This window comes from Sinohyriopsis cumingii, chromosome 19 (genome assembly GCF_028554795.1).
Source record: "Sinohyriopsis cumingii isolate HCF-2022 chromosome 19, ASM2855479v2, whole genome shotgun sequence".
Lineage (NCBI taxonomy): Eukaryota > Metazoa > Mollusca > Bivalvia > Unionida > Unionidae > Sinohyriopsis > Sinohyriopsis cumingii.
Window position 1 is genome coordinate 56,529,445 of NC_142979.1, and position 22,800 is coordinate 56,552,244.

Here is a 22,800-nt window from a genome sequence, read left to right on the forward strand (position 1 = left end):
CAGGCACAGCACCATTGCATAATCGAACAGTCTAATGGCCAGATGATTCTGAATACTGATGGCAACACCAGAGTCAAGATTTTATTCACAAATGTTTTCATTAAAGTGAAAGGAGACTAAATGAAACTGAAGTTCTTTATTCACAAATAAACAGTAATAATAAATGAAATGCTCAGCTCTACTTCGGTCAATAATAAGTCTTGGAATCCATGTATACTCAAAGTTGCTCCTTATGAATGATTGCTGTACTGTAGAAAAAAAAGATTGCTGGATACTATCCTGGTGTTTCTTATTTGTAGTCCTCTACAGTGTGAAAAAATGTACAAATTCAACTTTTTTCCAATACAATTTTCTTCCTAAGGTCTCCTGCATTAAATAGAAACACCTGCAATTAAAAAAAATCAAACCAGTGATGAACTGCACAATTTGTTTGTGGCAAGCTGCACTGAAGTCATTATGTTAAATGCTTTTTACCCCAAAGCTTCTTACACAATATTACCTACTAAAGTTACTGAAGGTCTGGAACAAATCCAGTACAATCTATTAGTCACCTGGAACATTGACCTTCTTCAACTTCGAGGGAGGTCATACTAAAGAAGGTAAGTATTACATAATTAAAATTATTACATCCAACAATCATGTTATAATTAGGGAGAGCTATATGTTTTTCTTCTTCATGTCAACTCGTATATATATATATATAAACCTTCAAGCTCTGGCAATAGCTGAGTTGAAATTGCATACATAATAAACTTTATCATAGCAAGCAACAGCAGTGACACTGCTAACTCAAAGCAACTTGTCTGAAATCAATTTTAAAAAGTTATACTTACAACTGTGCACACATTTATTTACCCTTGAAAGGTATCAAGAACAAATTATGAACATATCCCTTTACTCTTACCACTCCTATTCTTGCATTCCTTGAGTGCCTCATTAAACCCATAGCAGAGGCTGATATCAGATTGTCCCTGGGCACACTGTAGGAACTCTTTAAGCTCATATTCACAGGGACTGGCAAACTGCTGGGTGGGAGCCTGTTGCTGGACAGGAGCTGGAGCTGCCTCACGGGATCCCCCACCCATTCCACCTGTCATAGCAGCTCCTATTGTGTGACCCTGAAAATATGTGAAGAGAATACACAATCATGAATGGCAGCAATGTTTACAAACTGAATACAATCGTATATCCCAAACTTTAAGACCAAAGAGAATCTTCTAAATGGTGTCGTGCATAATGATTATTTCTTTACTTGATTGGGAACTGATCTGAGGCAAAGGTAATACAGAATGTTACTAATTTTTCCCACTTTTCTTTAAAAATATTTTGTAGCTATTTGGTTCAACTTACAAAGCTGCCAACCCTCTAGAATTTTGAACACAAGTATTGAAAACTTATACCATGACACAAGCTAAATCCACTTTGATGGTCAGTACTAAAGGTGTCAAAGGGTATCTGGGTACTCACCCGTTCATAATTACCAGGGTAATAAAATTAGTTATAGGGTAATTGTTCAGTTCATGTTTAAAAAACAAAACAAAACAAATGCGTCTGAGTTCAGATCAAAGATTATTATCTGACAATGTCAGGAACAAGTGAGACAAAATGTGTACAGTTTGACACTCATGTCATGTGACATTGATCCATAGTACACCTCCATATACTGATCTTCGTATCATTGACGTGTGCAACAATTTGGCTATGTACTCGAATAGTTTCCTTATTTTCTATTTATAGTAACAGTACAGGGCATATATTGAAGAAAACAGGTTTCTTGAAATTGAAATCTCTTATCATATTAATTATAGTTCTATAAAAAATTATGTAGCAAACCAGCCTATATTGAAGAAGAAAAAAAAACATGGCACTAAATCACTGATGTGACTCTTGAATGCTTATGACTGAAAAATGTAGGAGAGGGATTTTGTTAAACTGAAGAACATGTTGCATCAGGAAATGGACAAATCAGTAGCACTTTACAAATTTTTAAATAAGTATTCTACAACATTCAGAATTTGTGGACTTGACTTTACAACATTTGAGCCAAAGTTAAATGTAGAGTAATTAAAGTGAGATATTGTGTATAAATAATTTATCATTGTTTTGTGTCTGTATTCTCGTACTAATCCAATTTGTGACAAGAATTTTAAGTAACTGAAGATTCAATTAAGTAGCAAAAATAAATTTACGTTTTTCTTGTTGTAATTATGGCATGTAGTACATAGATCATTTTTATGCTCATATTGTGCTTTTTGCCACTTACATTAGTAATAATTACGCTTTTACCTCTGGGGAAGAGGGGGATGTATAAACTTACAACAAAGCAGTTCAGGTCCACATTAAATATAATTTCCCTTTGATCGGGTACCGGGTAACTTTTTTCTAACATTCTGACATCTATAGCCAATACTGCATTATATGAAAATCCTAAATTAAAAATAAAACATTATTTACAATGATTACATGTACAAATTTATTTGCAGCCGAATTTACTGACATACACAGATTTCATACTATTTGTCACGATCTGATGCTGTGAGAGACTTTAACTTCCTCAATTGGGTTATGGTAAATTTGTTTTTAAAACAGTTTAGGCTTCCTAACTGCTGATTAACCTTGGTGACTAAAATTGTAACAAATTTTCAACACCTAAGGAGGCACTAAAGTTTGTTACTTTTTTTCCTCACAATAGGAAATACTCCTTCACTGTCCCTGATCTCCAACTGAGAAAGGTATGTTATGTTCAACAAGAAAAACTCACAAAATGATGCCTCATCACAGGTAGCTTTAAGAACTTGAGTAGGTGACTTAAAGTATTCCAGAAGTGAAATCTGCTGCGGGTGCTCTTAATTTTCCCAATATCTACATGTTTTTTGCTAGCAGTGTGCATTTCTGTCGCATACCCGCAGGGGCTCGTATTGTTGCTAACAATTTACCTGTCATATGTGTACTATATAATAACAATATTATTATCATCGGTTACAACTGACCTGTCATTCATGTACTATATAATAGTATTATTATAAACTACATGTAGGACAGATACAACAATCCAACCCCCTGTGCACATTCCAATTATAAATTTGCAGCACATCACTGTGCAAAAAGCATAATGTACATCAATGTTTGGTGGCCGAATGCAAGGCCAATATTTCATGTGCTTCAATCTATACTTCACTTTTTGTGGAATACATACCTTTTTCCTTGAAGGTGAAAACACTGTAACTGTGGTCTGGCTTAATTTTGAAATGGTATTAATTCAGAAGATGAAACGCTGAATGGGTAACAGTAAGTGGTGTTGGTACATGTGCAGAAATATAGTAACTCTAGCAAATTATGATAAATGCTAATCTTTTAATATCTAAAAAAAGTCCTGCACTTGAAAAACTGTCTTCATTTTAGTGTTTATTTTTAAAAAAATTACACTTGCTACAAGTATATACATATACCATTTTTAAAAAATCAGTTGGTTACCAGTTTTCTTCATGAGTATATGTAAAACTTCTGTTATATAGATTATAAATTTTACAATGCTTGCTACTGGGCAAACTGTAACAATTGTCTACTAACACTGCGACAGGCAATACAGAACTGTTACTGGCATCAGTTGCCACTGCTGCTGTTTTGACTAGCACTTAATGGGATAAAAGTTACAATACTCCCTCGATAACTCGTGAACCCAATTATAACGCGGATCCCATTTTTTAAACCAGAAAATAACACATCAATTGATCCCAATTTGTTAAACCTGAAAAAAATCACGATAAAAACTGGTAATGGAAACTTTGATGTATCACTTGTTTTATTGTCGAAAACTGTAGATAGAACCTGGAAATTGTAATCAACACTATGAAATATCAAATTTAAAAATAGGTCATACAATTTTTTACATTTTCTTTTCAAACAACATTCCTAGTACACCGCACTTAACGATATGTAAGGAAATTTTGATCAATGAAAAATGTCACTCACGCTGAGTGGAGGCAGTACTTTAATACATAAATACAAATTAAATAATATTTTTATCAAGTGAAATTTGTGTTCTAGTTCTACATTTTAGTTCCTTTTAAATGTAATTGTCATAAATGCAATGTATCCTCTTGTAATTAAAAGTAAAATGTGTCAATCTACTGTAACAGCTATGTCCGCGAGTGTTTCTCTGATAACCTAATGAAGTGCCAACCGTGTTTTGATAACCAACTTCAAGAAGTATTTGTTGTATTGTTGCACTGAATTAAAAGCTGGCCTCCATTGTATTATCATGTTAATTATGTCTTTTGAATCAAACTTAAAATCTAGCGGTCACGGTTGTATGTCAGGTAAACTCACTTCATTTGATCAATTGAACAATTATAAATGTTATTGTGTATAACATAAAACTACCTTAAATTAACATACAGTTTCATAACTGATTAAAGAAAACAATGCAGCCAAGCAAAATGAATACTTTGTAAAACAAAGAGCTTGATTTCACAGATACAGGACCATTGAGGGCAAGTGAGTTTATGAGAAATCTTGAACTGGCATTCAGAGATATCCTCATGGATGATAAGAAGTCTCATTATTAATTCCAATTAATTAATTCACGACTTCAATATTGTACTAATTGAGCAATACAAAAATTGGGTTTCAACACAGATGATTGTCTCACGAAATAAATGTTGGGTGTTTTTGAAAAAAAAAAAAGGAATCTTGTTTGGTGGTGTATCAACAGTTAGTCTAGTTCCCTGCTCTGTGGACAGGATAATATTAAACACCACTACGGGAACCAGACTCATCAAGAAAACAAAAAAGCAGAGACGTAAATCAGATTTTTTATAATTATACACTTGATGGTTGTTGAAACCAGTTGGAACAATCTTTCATATGTTGGAGATTTTGAAAATGTTATTTAAACAGAATAACAAACAACTTCATTAGTAAAAGTGCATTAAAAATTATTATCGACATGATTATAAAATGAGGATTCAGTCAATAAACTGCCCAGTTCCCCAACGCTGCTCCCCCCCCCGATTTTCTTGATGTCGAAGCAATTGTATCCTCAATTTTTAGAGGTCCCTCCGTAACTCGTGCCTCACTTATAGTGCGGTCTATGTTTATGGACCCCATTATGCTTGAGTTATCGATGGAGAGGTGTATTTTATTCCCAATTTAAGCGATTGAGAATCATGAAATTCACGCCAAAATTGTGAGGGTTGGCAGGTCTGAACATGTCTTTTTTAAATTTGTCATACATTGCGTTTAACTATACGTTTCTCTGTGATGATCACGAAAAGACAGCCTGTATTTTCTTTCTTACTTTGCACAAAATAACATCACTAGTTTTACAAAAACGTCATGAAATTGTATCATAAACAGATATGTAGAATCTTCAACTACTGTCTCTTAAATTAACTCATTCTGTAACAAATTTGTAAAAATTTGGAGATTAATTTAAATATCAAGGCACTCTTGTTCCAAAAATAGAGCAGCAGTTCAAGAATGTTAAGCAGCTGAAAACTTTCCTTTGCCAAGAAGGGTTTAAACTTTCAAATGAACATTTATTTCTTGCCAAGTTAACCTACCACAGCTGATCCAACTGCTACCCCTGCAGCAGTGGTGGCCATCTGTGCAAACATTCCTGGCTGTCTGGGCTGCTGCATAACTGGGGCTGGCTGGCTGGGAGGGGGGTGGGCTGGCACGCTGGCAGCAGGTCTTGGGGCTGACCTAAAAAGTTAACAAATCAGAAATAACAAGATTCCCTAGATCATTGCAGACACAGTTCGATCTAGCTTTCAGACTGATGGAGCCAGTGAGCTGACAGTAAAACTGTACCTGATTATCTGCACTCTTAACCTGCATTTTCTATGTGATATTGACAGTGCTCTACAATACTGGAGCACGAGTACAAAGCTTTCATGGTCTGAAATAGATTCCTGTGAAGTGTCAAAAACCTTGACACAATACATAAACTTTCTGGCAAGGGTCAGCTGGCTGAAACCACACCAAAAGTGTATATGTGGATATATCACTGTTATTTGATATGTTAAAGAAATGATAGATATCACTACGAAAGAAACGTATTTCTTAAAAGGTAAAAGTAAATGCATCAGTTCTCCTGGAAATACCTGTTTTCAATTTGGATAGCTGTGTAACTTTCCTTGGTTGACAAGAAAACCTTATGCAGCATGTTTCCCAGTTGACTGACTGAAAGATGACGACAAATTTTCAGGAATACCTCACACAACTGGCAGCCCTTAGTCTGATTTTACTTACTCTGATGTCTTTTTCAAAATGGATTCAAATTCTAACACAAGCAAACATACATATATGCAAGTTTCGTTGGCCTACATTTCAGGTGGCTGGTATGTTATGGAAGCTGGGAATGATGAAATCAGTTAAAGGGGTGATAAATATCTTGAATGAAGCTAAGCTACCTAATAACTTTCCTCATTGTTAGTGTCTTTTTTATGCATTTTGTTAAAGAAACCTACTTCAACTTAATCCAAATTTGTTTAACCAAAGATTATTCAATCCAAATTATTGAATTATCTGTACCGCACCTGTCTTTAAGAAACTTCCAGGCCAATGATCAATTATTATGGCCTTTTACAATGTTGGCCAGGTATTAAACTTGGTCAGGAAAAGGACATGTTGAGTCTAATCTTCACAATATAGGGTAGTACATTTTTTTCTTTCAGAATACATTGCTTTCATTGTGACATCACAGGATGTGACATTCAATCCACATTGTACTGGCCCACACCTTTAGGTTGATTTGTCCAAAAAAAATCCATATACTTTATGATTGATTTTGCTAAATGTACTTTTTGGAATGTGTAAATAATGAACTTCCAAAAGAATATGGATGTATGAGAATCCAAATAAGGTGAATTACTGCCATTTAAAGGTATGTAGAATCAATTTCTAATTAAAAAAATAACACCCATTACTGAGATAATTAGCGGTGAACACCTATATGATCTGTATAACTAATATTGACAGTTCAAGTCATACATTCCTACAACGTAAGAGATCAACCCTGAGATTTATGTTTTGTGGGTCTATGTCTTACTGTGGAAATAATAGCGCTGTGTAGCATTAACACTGGAACAATAATTCAAATTTTCAGGATATGAAAAGCATGTGACTTCTAGTAATGTCTTTAGTCAACATCAAAACACAAGCACAGTTACTTTGGCAGTAAGACCTCAACCTGAAACCTAGTCCTACAATGTACGACATAGCGCATGTTGGTTTTGCTTTAGTTCCATGTCTTACTATCCAAATAATGATCTTGTATAGCGTGTTCCAGTGCTGGAACAAGTAGTAAAAGTTTCAGGAATATCTCACACATTTGACAGCATATACTGACACTCTTCCACTAATTTATGTGTAATTAACCTACTTACTGTGCTGTCTTTATCCTGGCTGAATGAAAATATGACACTAGCAAATGGACACATTTTCATGTTCCATTGACATACATTTGAATTTGTTGCAATGCGATGGTAGTCGAGGTATGCCGAAGTATGTTTAAATAGGTTCATGTGGCTGATATATTTCTTGAATGAAACGAAATGTTGCTTTACAGTTTTGATAGGCATAATATATTTTTTATTCGTTTCATTTAAGAATAATATTTACACTTAACCAGATTTTGGCATTCCTGGCTTTCATGCCAATTAAACTTGAAAACAGGTCCATTTCTTTTGTGAGAATTTAAATTTATTTGAGAAAAGACATCAGGGTAAGTAAAGTCTGACAAAAACATAACTTTACTTTGTAGGAAAGCTTCATTATTGGTTTCCAGTTGTATGTGATATTTCTGAAAATTTGGCTTTTGTGATACTGTTAGTTGACATCAAAACAAGCTAAACAGCGCTGTTATTTAGGCAGTAAGACCCATCACCCTCTAGCAGGGATCGTCCTGGGCTTCGCCAATGTCGCAAATTGCGATTTTTTTTCCTTATTGGCGACAAAAATATCCCATCTGGCGATTTTCTTGGCGACAGACTTTTTGGTTATTTAATTTGTACATACAATCATGGATTTTGACTGGATAAATTAAAAGGGAGAATGAAAGGAAGCCACAAACTTGACTAAGCAATGCATTGGAATCAATCTGTTACACAAACGATCCTTTGTTCGTATTGACAACCCCATCTTTAGAGTGCATTGTTACATCATAATCTGCTTATGCTGACATCTGGGCTGAGTACTGTATGCTGTGATACTGTCAATCATGCTACCGAACTATACCTACAACTGACCGACTTCTGAAGACGTGAATAGAACAGATACAATTAATTGAATGGCTAATCCTTCAGTTGTTGTTGTTTTTTTTTTTTTTTACATATACCAATACAATAGTTTTGCTGAACCTTCAAAGAAAACTGATAACCTTTGAAGTACCGACTATTGCGTATAAATACAAAGCAAATGGAAAAAATCTCAATCACAATTATATTTGTCGCCAGTGCAGCATTTTACTCATTGATCTTTTCCTTTTGCCATCAATATGTGTTATGGCTGCAGAGACTTAAACTCTGCAACAAGAAATAGCGCAAAAAAAAAACAAAACAGTTTTGCATAATTAATAATAATTATTTATTTCTCAAAATACAGGATTGAAAGAATTCCCTAAATTGGGTGTGAATTTATGCTTATTTATACGGTCCAATATTGCCAGGTGTTGACTCATGTAAGTTTCATTTGTGGGAATGGAGATCCTAGTTTGCTGGTCGAGAAAATTTATACAGCATTCAGTGATCATTCTTGGGATTTAGGAAGCAATTCACTTCAAGCTTTGTGAAGCTAGCCATGGGGGGGGGGGTGGCTGCCGAGAGACTACTGGTGTCACCTGTCAGCACTGTAGACTGTGAACGTGGATTCAATAAGATGAACCTCATAAAAACTGACATCAGAAATGTACAGATGTGAAAAATTAGACTTTGAAACTGCATTCAACAAGTTGGCAGCCCTAAGATCGCGACGGATCTTCATATAACACTTTGTAACATTTTGTTAATGCTTATTGTACTTAGAGTATTAACTAACCCATCTTTTGTAATTTTCATTGCCTGTTACATTAATAGACTAAATTAACACTTCAAAAAATGTACACTACTTGTTCTGGCGACACTTTTTGAAAATTGGCGACAAAATATTGAGGTTGGCGATTTTTTTGGCGACAGCTTTTTAAAAGCCAGGACCATCCCTGCTCTAGGACAAAAATATTGGGTGACGTGTCTTACGTTGTAGGACTACCCAAAACCATAAATCTCAGGGTCAGTGTCTTACATTGTAGAACTATAGTCTGACAATACAAACCCATTTGTTTGTACCCCCCTATAGATTTATGGAAACCTTTAATGTGATAAAAAGTGCAAGGAACTTAGTCAATTCATTCATTGATTTATAGTTTCTAACCTGACTGAGTAGAGTGGCCCTAACACCGTCATCATATGCGAGTTTCATGCTTAATGGAAGTTTTCAGTGTAACAGACGGACATGCTCAGATCCATTTCCAGTTTCTGGACAAGTCCATTTTCAGCAAAGGGGTGTCTCACAACTACAGATGTGCATACATAAGTCGTCTGCTTCCAATATTTACAATGTTGAATCAAGCAAAGGAAAATAATGACAACTAGAAATTTACTGTTCATGAAGATTTGACAAGCGTTTTAATTTCTATGTTTATATATGCAAAGGAATATAATTCCAAACTCTCAACGTTATGTAATTTACGCAATTATACAGCAGTTGCCGAACAGGATGAACTACGTCATTATGTTGTCTGATGGAAATAAACTAGCCTATAGCACAGGTGCTCGACGTGAGCTTGATGTTAAGAAAAAAAACAATAATCTAAAGGAAAACAATCATACAGAGTGACAAAAATACCTTAGATTACCCCGATGACCCATTCTGACATAGGACCCTCTCTATCATAATATATAAGAGAGAAGGTACGGAACTTCCAAATATTTCGCTCCACCCATGACCCTTGATTTCCTTCTGCTGTTTCCGTCTTTAAAGGCACGTGACCATACTATATGGCTTGTTTTACTTCTGAGATATTTTTCTATCCATCAAGCCATCATTGACTTTTCTGCGTTGTACCAAACTGAAGTTACGGGCTCCGAAACGTGCAATTTTCGCTAAGTTTTCCTTTGTGGACACTTCTGTGCTCCTATGATAATAAGTATAACCTTTTGAGCCAATCATATTTTGGCACTGACGTTAGTGCCGCCTATTTGAAAATAGAGATGCATGTATACGATGTGTTGTGCAGTGAAGAAAACAATGTATAATACTTGCATGGAACAGGATTCCTAAAGTTGAATCGAGTTAATGGTAAGTAAAAAACTTTTGCATCTAATGCTGTTCTGTAATTCAACGAGGGATGCACCATAGAGTTTAAAACATTGTCCATATAGCTCTTGTCACCGGTTTTCAGATGAGCATGGATGTGTCCACAAAGGAAAACTTCGCGAAATTCGCACGTTTCGGAGCCCCTAACTTCAGTTTGATACAACGCAGAAAAGTCAATGATGGCTTGATGGACAGAAAAATATCTCAGAAGTAAAACAAGCCATATAGTATGGTCACGTGCCTTTAAAGACGGAAACAGCAGAAGGAAATCAAGGGTCATGGGTGGAGCGAAATATTTGGAAGTTCTATACCTTCTCTATTATATATTTAGTCCTACCTGTAAGACCCGACGCTGATATTTATGTTGTTGGCGTCAGGGTCTTACAGCCTAACTAAAGGCGCTGTGTAGTGTGGTTTGATGTCGACTAAGATCGTTACGAAAGTAAAATTTTCAGGAATATTTCACACAACTGACAAATAAAATAATGACGCTTTTCTACAAAGTAAAGTTATAATGTTTTAGTCAGACTTTACTTACTATGGTGCCTTTTCTCTAATAAATTCAAATTCTCACAAAAGAAATGGACCGTTTTCAAGTTTCTATGGCCTACTTTTCAGTTGGCTGGAAGGCGATGAAAGCCGAGAATGCCAAAATCGGATAAAGTTGAAACATTATTTTTTAACGAAACGAATAAAAATATATCATGTCTATTGGAAACTGTAAGCAACGGTTCGTTTTGTTCAAGAAACATATCCCAAACCTCAACCTACTTGAACTTACTTCGGCATACTTCGACTACCGTCGCATTGCAACAAATTCAAATGTATGTCAACGGAACGTGAAAATGCATCAATTTGCAAGTGTCATATTTTCATTCCACCAGGATAAAGACAGCACAGTAAGTATATTAATTACACATAAATTAGTGGGAAAATGTCGATATATACTGCCAGATGTGTGCGATGTTCCTGAAACTTTGATTACTCATTCCGATGTCAACGACATCGGAACACACTATACAAGGCCGTTATTTGGATAGTAAGACATAGCACCTTAACCCTTTACCTCATAGAGCATAGTGACAAAGTGCAGCTCGCTATACATAGAACACAGGTTACCTAGTCGACCGCATACGCATAGCTTGCCTGTGAACTATTAAGCAATGTAGTGTATGTTACGTTTAACAGCAATTTTAACCATTTTACATTTTTGGTACACATCTATTACATGTGGAACAATTTAAGAGTAAAGTCCGATTGTTATAGCTGTGTAATTATTTATCACGGAAGAATTTGTTATGTGCTTTAAAATCTGGAGAGAATTCGTTCACTGTCATATCAGTGAGGCCGTGTGACCAACCGTAGAGCTGTCATTTCTCATACTCGAAATTTACAAGTTTTTCATCTGTGTCTACATCACTAAGTCACCTAAATTTGATAATTTATAAAAACTAATTGCAGCCTATATCAATATCAGAGCCTTTACCTAGGTTATTGAATCTTTCATAGTTGTGATTCTAATCATGAAAACTTCGTAAGTACTGAATGAAATCCGCGACCGCCATTTTGGAGAGTGGAGATTACGACCCAGTTACTTTAAATAGCAGATATCGACCAGTACATAAACAGTGACCACGTGATCTGACGTAATTGTCATTCACAGAAATGAATGTAGTATCTAATAAGGGGTTTTCCCCCGAAGGTGGCGCTACGAAAACCGGCTTAAAATGGCCGTTGTTTACAGCAGACGTAAAAAGGCGCTTCTATGGGACTTTTGTAGAAGCGTCAAAAGCCGCTTCGATGCGACTTTTGTAGAGGCGTCCAAAGACGGTTGTATGAGGTAAAGGGTTAACAAAATCAAAATGTGCTATGTCTTACATGTAGGACTATTATATATTATGATAGAGAGAGTCCTATGTCAGAACGGGTCATCAGGGTAATCTAAGGTATTTTTGTCACTCTGTATGATTTTTTTCCTTTAGATTATTGTTTTTTTTTTTTTCTTAACATCAAGCTTGCGCCGAGCACCTGTGGCCTATAGTGTACGCAATATGGTGCCGTGTGAGTATGTTAAATCCGTTAAGCATGAAATGGTGCAGGGGATGCCAGCATTAGTGCCATTCTGGTCACAGTGAGGTAAGAAATTATAAATCAATGATTCAATTGACTTAGTTCTGTGCACATTTTATCCCATTAAACGTTCTCGTTTTTTAAATCGGTGGAGGGTACACACAACCGGGGATGTAGAGTCCGTCGGGTATGAAGTAAAAATAATTGAAATAGGCCGGGGATTCAGTAAATCCAAAAAGTAGAGATCACTCATTTGTACAAAATCGAACTATCTTCAGTATAACTACCACACTTTCCATATTACAATACGATACGCAGATTTTACTAACAGTGACTATGCCGTACAGTCAAGGTCATTTCATCATCTTTGATTTCAACAGAATATCTTTATCAAATAAAAGGAAACATTATTGTTAAACTCTTGTATACCTGACTGGTGAGCTTGCTCTTCCTCTTCGTGGCATTATTGCTTTCACAAAAGTTATTTTAATCTCAAAAGATCTATTAAAATAGAAGATGTAGACGCTTTGGACGAAATTGTTTCTAGAACGTGGGTTCAAAACGGAAATGACCGTTATACAACATAAACTTCGTAGTTTCGACTTAGCTGTGAACTGATTGGTCAAATTAAAAATTGAAAAAGAATAACGAAAGGGAAATAACTCTTATCGGGAAAGGTAGCACTGAAACAGCAATGTTAGCACTATGCATTGATTTGTGCCTCTTTATGATAAGCGTTTATCAAACAATGAAGCACACCGGGTTTTCTATTCAGCAACTTCTAATTAATATCGACACACAAAATCATATTTGACAGGGGATATTTTGTTCAGGTCATAAATCACGCAGTTTATAACCTTTAAAACACGATATGCCGCAAAGAGTTCGATGGTATGACGATTATTTAGAACAACATGAAGCATAGCAAGTGAGTTTTTTGTTCTTTCTTTTAATTTCCATAGCAACAAGACTCTCTCCTTGTATATTAACCTATTTTTGACTTATTTACTTTGTATTTCTACTTGTCGTGATACGAGCGGAATAAACAGTGTATGTATGTGTGTGTGTGTGTGTGTATATATATATATATATATATATATATATATATATATATATATATATATATATATATATATTACAAATAACATCGTTTTCAAAGTGTTGGTATGATGCAATTTGATATACCAATGCTCTTGGTATATCAAATTGTGATCCGCCAATGGCGCAATAATACACATATGTAAACATTCTTGGAACTGTATGCAGTTGGATCTATTCATATAGATCAATGATGAATTACCACACATAAAATAACTATAAAAAGTAATAATAATCCTCCTTTTCAAAATGTATTTAACATGGTACACAATTTAATCTCAGTCCCTTCTTTTTCTGTTTTCACACCCCCTCTCATGCACAAGGGACAAAATATGCAGAAATCTGGAGTGAGAGAGAAAAAAAAACAGGGCTGTATAAAAAAAACTTGAAACTGAAATTGCGCCAAGTAACCTACAATATTGCTCTTCATAACGGTATGTTTACATTTCTCTTAGGACCTATCTAAAGTGTTTATATAAGCAATGATACAAAGTTAAAATTGCTGATCGACACAGTAAGGTAAATGTCTTGGTTACACAGCACACTTATGTAATGTACTTACGGCTTTGTTGATGTTGTTGTTGTTAAACCTATTATAAGGTTCTAAAAATCGATTATTATTAATTAAATATGAAAATATCCAAAGGCTGCCCCCCCCCATCTCTGTTGACCATCATATCAAGATAAGGGCGAAAATCCGTGAAAAGACAAAAATAGTGGATTTTCGCTTCTGTAATACCACATCGTCTCTGGACCTATGAAGAATGATGGTAAATGTTAAGTCAAACCAAGCAAAGAAGAGAGAGAGAGAAACAAATTTATGGTCAGTAGTAATGTTAATTAAAACAGAATAATGACTTAGATCAACTTTAAATATATTAAAATGTTTTAATTACCTCTTTTTGGTTCGTCATTTTACTTAGATTCTATTTCACGTTAATTTCCTTGCACCTGTACATCAATGCATTGATGAGCATTCGGTATTCAACAGTCAGTGTGTCTGTAGGCCTAGTGCTCTACTGTCTTCATGAAAACCTTCTTTTATGTATAAATCAAAAGTGTAACTTATATTGATTTAATCAATGTGAATAAAAATAGAAACTCAAAAATGAAAACAATCAAGTTATCAACATGAAAAGGTGATTGTGAATAGGCATAAAAAGACAGAACTACATTTTGTAGTGGACACACTCGGCAGGGATGTGAGTTCATTCACCGATTCCATACACAGTTGCCTCTCATCAATCTAAATCAGTTTGAATGGCAAATATATGTATTTGTATGTGATATAAATAAAATATATTTATAGTATGTATGATGTATCAATGATATACCACTCGTATACAATTTTAATTAAATGGTAACTCAGCAAGCCTTGTTTCCTTTTAATGAAAAATGTATACGTCTCGTGGTATATCATTGATACAGCATACATAATATGCATATATTCTATATGTGTGTGTGTGTGTGTATGTCTGTGATCAAAATCCTTTGCAGGTCCTAAAGGTTTTCTGGAAAATTTTGTGCATTGGACATTTTAACCAATTTCAATATTGGTTTGATTCTTGCTTGTAAAAAATTATAACAGTAACCTGTTAGATTATGTTGGTGTCATTACATATATTTTTGGAAAGTAAGGACATCAAAACCAAGTATTTTATTCTAGTTAAAATAAATAATTAATATTAGAGTTTATAATTCAAAAGAATTGAAGCATTAAAATAAAGTCAGTTTTCCATGACTCAGTTTAGGAATAAGTGCGGCCTGAGGCATGAGTAACTGAAAGGGTAAATGCCTTTCAGTCAGATATATATATACATGAGTATTGAATTCTTTTATTCACTCATTTAATACCTGTCTTCAGAGTAACACCATGGCAAGTGTGTACATTGTATGATTAGGCTTGGGCTCTCTAGCACTCAGCAAATTTAAATGATATTTTTGTGTCCATCTTTGTCTCCTCACGTGAGTATTTTCTAATTCATAGGAAAAAAATGTGTTTGTTTTTCTTTTCTGTACAAGGTCTATGCTAATTGAATGCCAGCAAAATGAAATAACATGTCTGTTATACCTACCCATTCTCAATGATACTTATTTGTAAGTACCTTATTTTGACTTTCTGTTCCAGTCAAGAAGAAAAGAGAATGAGTTCCCATAATCACAATCACCAACACAGCCATAATCCTAATCATGGTCATGGCAGAGGAAGCAGACGAGATCAAAATAAAGAGTTAAAGGACACAGTACTGCAGTTACAGCCAGCAAGTAATGACTATGTAGCACCAAGTCCTATTGTTGAGGAGACAGACCAAGAAATTGAAGAAATTCAAGAGAGTGAAAGACTATTTATAGGAAGAAGTGGATGTCATTCCACCTCACCATCTAAGAGCAGACCAGCTAGTGTTCGGCCAGGTAGCACACGTTCGACGTTTGAAAATCTTCCTGGAACAAGGCCTCCAAGCAGAAAGGTGAGTTTATTTTATTTTAAAGGATGTCATCTTTGTTAAATATCATTTGTTTCATTGACTTAGTGATAACATTTATATCTAAGATCTTAAGATAGATATGTAAGAATAGTATAGCAAAGTTAGTGATTACAGCTTGTGTATGGAAATAGTGCAAATTTCAGTAGTATAGCAAAGCTAGTCAGTGATTACAGCTTGTGTATGGAAACAGTTCAAATTTTAATAGTATAGCAAAGCTAGTCAGTGATTACAGCTTGTGTATGGAAACAGAGTGCAAATTTCAATAGTATAGCAAAGTTAGTCAGTGGTTACAGCTTGTGTGTGGAAACAGTGCAAATTTCAATAGTGTAGCAAAGCTAGTCAGTGATTACAGCTTGTGTATGGAAACAGTGCAAATTTCAATAGTATAGCAAAGCTAGTCAGTGATTACAGCTTGTGTATGGAAACAGAGTGCAAATTTCAATAGTATAGCAAACTTCTATATGGAAACAGAGTGCAAATTTCAACAGACGTGTTAAATGTGTGCATGTAGTGAGCCCAGGCAGACTTCAGATCAGTATAAATTCAAATGTTTATAATAAATCTTGCTGAAAATATTTTCAAACCCTTCCTTTATTGCTTCATTAAATCCCTTCTATATTCTCTCTCTTTATTGAAGTGATGGGCCAGCTGGGCCCCACAAATAGGACCAGCTAGGAAATTGAGGAGACAAATATTTAAAAAAATCTGCAAATACTTTGTTTTGTTACACAAATAAACCCTTGTTGCAAGTGATATAAATACTATTGTTTACCTAATATGGTTTCATTATAGACAGTTATAGGTGTGAGTGTGTGTGTGTGTGTGGACAAGAATGGGGCTGAAATCTGAACTTCTGTCAAGATATTGGTAATAGATTTAATTTTGAGATGCTGACCAAAATATATCTTTTTTTGGTTCCTGCACAACTGGAAGTTATGCTGGGCACAGGAATAGGTCTAATGCATGGTGGAGGTTGTGACTCACATGACTGCATGGTGGAGGTTGTGACTCACAAAAAAAATTGCATACTGGATACAGAGTATGCAAGAGGTGCATACTGGTTCTTATAGCATATAATTGCAGTTGATCTGCTTGAAAGTCAGATTCATGTGCAGTCACAAACTGTATTTTTTTTTGTAAGCCACAATCTTAAAAGATACCAATTCCAGCAATCATTATTAATATATATGCCCACCATAAGAAGAAGTGCATCATTTACAATGTTCTTCTGTCCATCCACCATATAACTTTACTAAACTTAGTAAATAGCTTGGATTGAGGATAAAGAAGAAGTATATCAATATCTGTGTCAAAAAGTTGAAGGTCAAGGTCACTGTGGCTGAAATAAGGACAATGGCTTCAGCACTGTAACATTAGTTTCACATCAGAGACCTGAACCAAAGTTTTTAGAATGGGTTGCACTTGGAGTAAGGAAGGAGCCTGTCAATTTGGGACAAATCTTAAAGGTCAAAGACTGATTGAGAGAAGAAAAACGTGAATGGTTTACATTAACACTTGAAGTTAGCTCCAAGCCTATAAATATTGGATCAAAAGGTTAACGGTCATCTTGTCTGAATAAAACAAATGTTTTCTGCACACAAAATTAAGTTTGTGGTAGGCTTGCAGTAGAAGGAAGAGTTCTAGTGTTGGAAGGTGGGCTCATTATGGATTCTTTGCATCTGGTTTCCATAGGATGCTGTAAAAGGTTCAGTATATAAAAATTTCAATTACAATTACATTTTCAAATATTTTGTGACCATATTTCATGTAAAACTTTAGCATGATATGACAGGACTTATATATATATATATATATATATATATATAGATGAGATATGATTAATAACATTGTTATTTATTAATTTTTTGAGTTGAAGACTTGAAATATTGTATAAAAAGATTTATGTCATAGTCTTGAAATATTGTATAAAAAGACTGTGATCGAATTACTTGAGGTGATAATGTGGAATAATTTGGTTGGATATGAGATTTCAGTTTGTAAATCATGACTTCTTTATGGGTTGATACATTTATGTTTAAACAGAACATCTTTTGTCATAAAATTCATGGTCTGAGGCAACTTTGTATTATATATATTAGTTTATTAACTTGGGTCCAACTGCAAACAAAATAGACCCTGATCTACCATCACATAATACAGCAGCAGAGGAGGGTTTGTTTTGTTTGTTCTAATGACTAGTCCTAGCGAACTACATAGACCCAGATCTGCAGGCACAATATGTGTTGACAGATGGGGGTCTTCCTATGCACTTGGATCTGACCTTTAATTGAGTACATATGGTATATCATAAATTTACACAACTCCATGAAGATGTGATGCCATTCCCTTTGGTGTAGAAAATTATAATATAAATGGGGTGGGGGATGTTTTTGACAATTAAGCCTTTAACTTGAAAAGATTACAACGAAAAAATTATGGAAAAATATATAACATTGTATAACTAGTGCTAGTTTCCTTTTGAATGCACAGCCCAAGGAGGGGCTGGGGGTGCCATTCCATTGGACCAAACCATTAGCCAGATCGTTAATCACTCTGTCCATCTTTTTCTTTCTCTCTCTCTCTCTCTCTCTCTCTCTCTCTCTCTCTCTCTCTCTCTCATACACACAAACACACAATAATGATGTAGGATGCAACAATTCTGGGTAGCATATACAATACTTAGTAAGGATTAAATAGGAATATCAGTAGGTTTAGTTTTTTTTTCTTTGTTCAAAGCAGTTCATACTTTGCTACTTGGAGAAGTAATGAAAACCAAAGCATCAACAAGGTTTTCCATAATTTTAAATATTTAAAAGCATTGATGTAGTGTACGAATTATATATTTTGGTTTACAGCAAGTAAAACTGCTTTTAAATATTATGTTTTAGAAGATGGTAAAACACAGTTACCATTGGAAAAATGAAACCTGTCTTTGAAATCATGTCTGTAAATGCCAAATATGTATGTATGTATGTATGTATGTATGTATGTATGTATGTACGTACGTATGTATGTATGTATGTATGTATGTATGTATGTATGTATGTATGTATGTATGTATGTATGTATGTATGTATGTATTTGTGTGTATATGTATGTATGTATGCATGCATACACACATGTATGTATGTATGTATGCACACACACACATGAATGTATGTATGTATGTATGTATGTATGTATGTATGTATGCACACACACATGTATGTATGTATGCATGCACACACACATGTATGTGTGTATGTATGTATGTATGTTTGTATGCATGCACACACACATGTATGTATGTATGTATGCATGCACACACATGTATGTATGTATTTATGTATGTATGTATGCATGCACACACACATATGTATGTATGTATGTGTGTATGTATGCATGCACACATGTATGTATGTATGTATGCACGCACACTATGTATGTATGTATGCATGCACACACACATGTATGTATGTATGTATGTATGTATGTATGCATGCACACACACATGTATGTATGTATATATGTATGCATGCACACACACATGTATGTATGTATGTATGTATGTATACGGTTGAACAGCACATCAGCATAATCCTGGCTATATATTGAAGGGAAAGTTTAGGTACCCAAAAAAGGAAATTGAAGGCTATTTTAAATTAAATAATATGCTACATAAATACATTGAAAACACTGAATGTGAATTGGATAATTTTCTTTTGAGTTGTGATCTAAAAATCTAAAGTAGAGATGAAATCTTCGACAGATAATGTTGTATACAAACAGGCACTACAATGCCTTCAAATCCAAACAAATTCACATTTTTGATGTTACCCAAACTCTGCTGACAGCCGTCCAAAGGGCGTGAGTAGATAACACAAATAAGAAGTGTGAGAGTGTAGGAAATAAAAATGGGCAATGCTACAATTGAAAGTCCACTTAATTCCATCCCATAATAGGAGCATCAAACTGCAGGCACCAGTGGACATAGAATCAGTATGATAAGATTTCCAACTCTAGTACCAGGAAACCAGTTTAGATCTGGTCCACCAAAATGGCAACAGACTGTCTATGCCCAAAATGGCAACAGACTGCCTATGCCCATAGAAACATATGCTCTTAACCAAATAAAGAGAGGATAAAAGAATCTACTAGATTTCTGAAATGACGATCCTCCCAAGCTCTTGAATAAGTTTCGGATTCAATAGAGTATGGATATTATGATATCATGTTGGTCCGTTGATGTTGCTATGGCACTATCTCAATCTGGTTACCAAATAAAGCCTGCAATTTTACCGTCATTTGTATAATGGGTAGTTTTACATGTTTTACCGTTATCTTTTATTTTAGAGTAATTTTAACATCTTTAGCTTGTATATTATCCTTGATGTTTGCACTTTTTGGAAGAGTTTATCTTCCTAAAGTTTTTGTGCATTTACAGTTTTTGAATTTTACCTTTAGTTGGCACCATATAAAAACTACTGTGCTTTGATGCTATAAAAGCACATATATTCATATATCAGGAGGCAATTTACCATAAAATTAAAATTATTGACTATATGTTTTTGTCATTCTGTCTTGCAAAATAGATGAAATGTAAATTCATAGCAAAACTGAATTTGCCATGATCAGCGTGTTAAAGGGAATCTTAAATAGCAATTTAGTTCATTCCTTCTCTGTTATGTTATCTTTAAGACAGATATCAGCAAATTGTACATATTAATGTGATGCAGGATTTTTTTTATTTTAGTACTCAGAGTCCTTTAAAAAATTCCAATGCCTAATTAATTAATAGGACCTATGAAAAAATGAGGAGTCCCATGCGATTGTCACATTTGCGGGAGTCAGAGACTCTCCCCATTGGGAGAAACCCTGGTGATCTGATTGTATTAATGTACAGAAATGCAAGATAATCTTAATTTGTTTTCCTTTTGTTTTTTATATGGATATGATGTTCTTATACTGTTGTACATATATGTTTTGACATAAACAACCTACGTTCCTGTTTCATCAAAGTTATTATTGAATAAGTTATTATTGAATAAGCTTTCAGTAACTCAAAACAAATCAGAGACTGAAAGTTGGGTATCTTTATTTTGTAAATATTGTCTCTGTCATTGGAAGTACTAGTACAATTGTCGTGAAGTTTAGAAAGTAACTAAGTTCAGATTGAATATAGTCCCATTTCAAATTCGCCATAGAATGTTGTATCTTAATGCTGGTTTTCCAGTAGGACTAGTTGTTTAAATAGCTCTCACTTAATTTTGAACTCTTCAAGAATTTCAGTGTAGACACGATAATTACACAAGGTTATACATGTTCTATCCATTCAGCTACCCCTGTCATACTGTCTAAAGCATATTGCTGTTTTGTGTATCTAATCTGATCTTTGTCCTGTATAAATGCAGTCTGTTTACATTATACTTTAACAAAATTTACAGGGTCATGTTTGTTCAGTAAGTAAATTACCATTAGTAATGGAAAAAACTCTTATCCAGACTGTCAAGTACTTGTTCTAATAATTATCAGCCTTGGTCTAAAATAGCAGCCTTTGTAAGCCTTGTATGTTTTCAGACAGGTGAAAAGGTCACATAGAAAAGCATATTGTAAAAGGAAAGCGGATTGTTTGTAAACGCTTTTGATGGTGATCATGTTTATACTTCACAAAGTTGCAGGGTACTGTTGTTTGCTGCCAAGTGTCCAGGCAAGAGGACAGGTGGGAAACTTTTGGTTTCCAGATGATTATTTAAGTTCTGGTGAACAGTTTTAAATGTAAATTGGTATTCCCTTTAGCCCAAGGAAGAAATATTTTGATTTTAAGGTAAATTACAAGTAGGGATTTTGCCTTTGCATAAAATTTCTTGATGATAGCTGTAGTAATAGTGAAAAAATGTCTGTTTAACTTGGTATATTTGTTATCCTTTGCACAGGAAATAACCTCAATTGAATTTGGGGTCAGCACCTCGAAGGTCAAAGTTAGAGTTTGCCAGTACTGCATTTCATTTCTGGATAACTTAAGTTTAGCTAACAGAATTCAAAGAAATTTAGTAGGATATTGTTCCACTTAACCCCATAGGCAAAGGCTGGCAATCCACTTAATTCCACATTGGCCTTGGTGAACCATATATACTCATTTATAAGTGAAGTCAAACTGCAAATAACAAAGATCCTGATCTGCCATCACATAATGTACCTGCAGATCAGGTTCTGTGTTGTTTTTTCTACTGTTTACTCCTAACAACCTGCACAGACCCAGATCTGCTGGTGCATTATGCGATGGCAGATCTGGGTCTGTGCAGTTTGCAGTTGGACTCGTCTTCTAATTGAGTATTTATGGTATGTTGCTAGCCAAAACACTATCTACCATTTTGCTATCTGATTGGATTCATATGAAAGAACTTTTTCCAATCAGATTGCTTGTTCCTTTAACCTGTGAAGACAGGAATAATCTTCATGGCCCCAACAGTATCATTGAACTGCATGTCAGTTTATCCAGTTTCATTCATTCACATGGGACCGCTCTGGTGGCCTAGTGGTTAGAGCGTCCGCCTCGGATGCGGGAGGTCGTGGGTTCGATCCCCGGCCGAGTCATACCAGAGACTTAAAAAATGGTACTAACAGCTGCCTCGCTTGGCGTTCAGCATTAAGAGGTTAGTGTTAGGACTGGTCGGCCTGGTGTCAGGATAATGTGACTGGATGGGACATCATGCTAAATGTCTGCGGCATGATGCCTCAGTGCTAGACATCACTATAAACTGCCACATTGCAGACATCGTAGCGATATGACTGAAAAATTGTTAAAGCTACG

General features: G+C 34.9%; 2 protein-coding genes across 5 annotated transcripts in view; one reads left to right on the forward strand and one right to left on the reverse strand.

Annotated features, from left to right (window-relative positions):
• Nucleotides 1–249: 249 nt before the first annotated feature.
• On the reverse strand, nt 250–13,013 carry LOC149775747 (coiled-coil-helix-coiled-coil-helix domain-containing protein 2-like). The gene is made up of 4 exons (XM_089944519.1): nt 12,856–13,013; nt 5,565–5,706; nt 905–1,118; nt 250–385 (listed from the first exon to the last, which is right to left on the reverse strand). Exons 1-4 carry the CDS (start codon nt 12,888–12,890, stop codon nt 372–374), a joined length of 405 nt encoding a protein of 134 aa, XP_089800645.1. The 5' UTR covers nt 12,891–13,013; the 3' UTR covers nt 250–371.
• A 112-nt stretch (nt 13,014–13,125) lies between these two features.
• Nucleotides 13,126–22,800, forward strand: part of LOC149775748 (uncharacterized) — a 178,889-nt gene continuing 169,214 nt past the window's right edge. For 2 of the 4 annotated variants that reach the window (XR_016416605.1, XM_089944199.1), the window contains exons 1-2: nt 13,127–13,354; nt 15,653–15,992. Coding sequence is in view for 3 of the 4 variants with exons in the window: in XM_089944199.1 (XP_089800325.1) it covers nt 13,341–13,354; nt 15,653–15,992 (354 nt within the window). In the remaining variant the exon portion in view is untranslated. Of the gene's footprint in view, nt 13,355–15,652; nt 15,993–22,800 lie in introns of all 4 variants that reach the window. The other 2 variants (XM_089944200.1, XM_089944201.1) reach the window with 2 other exon arrangements.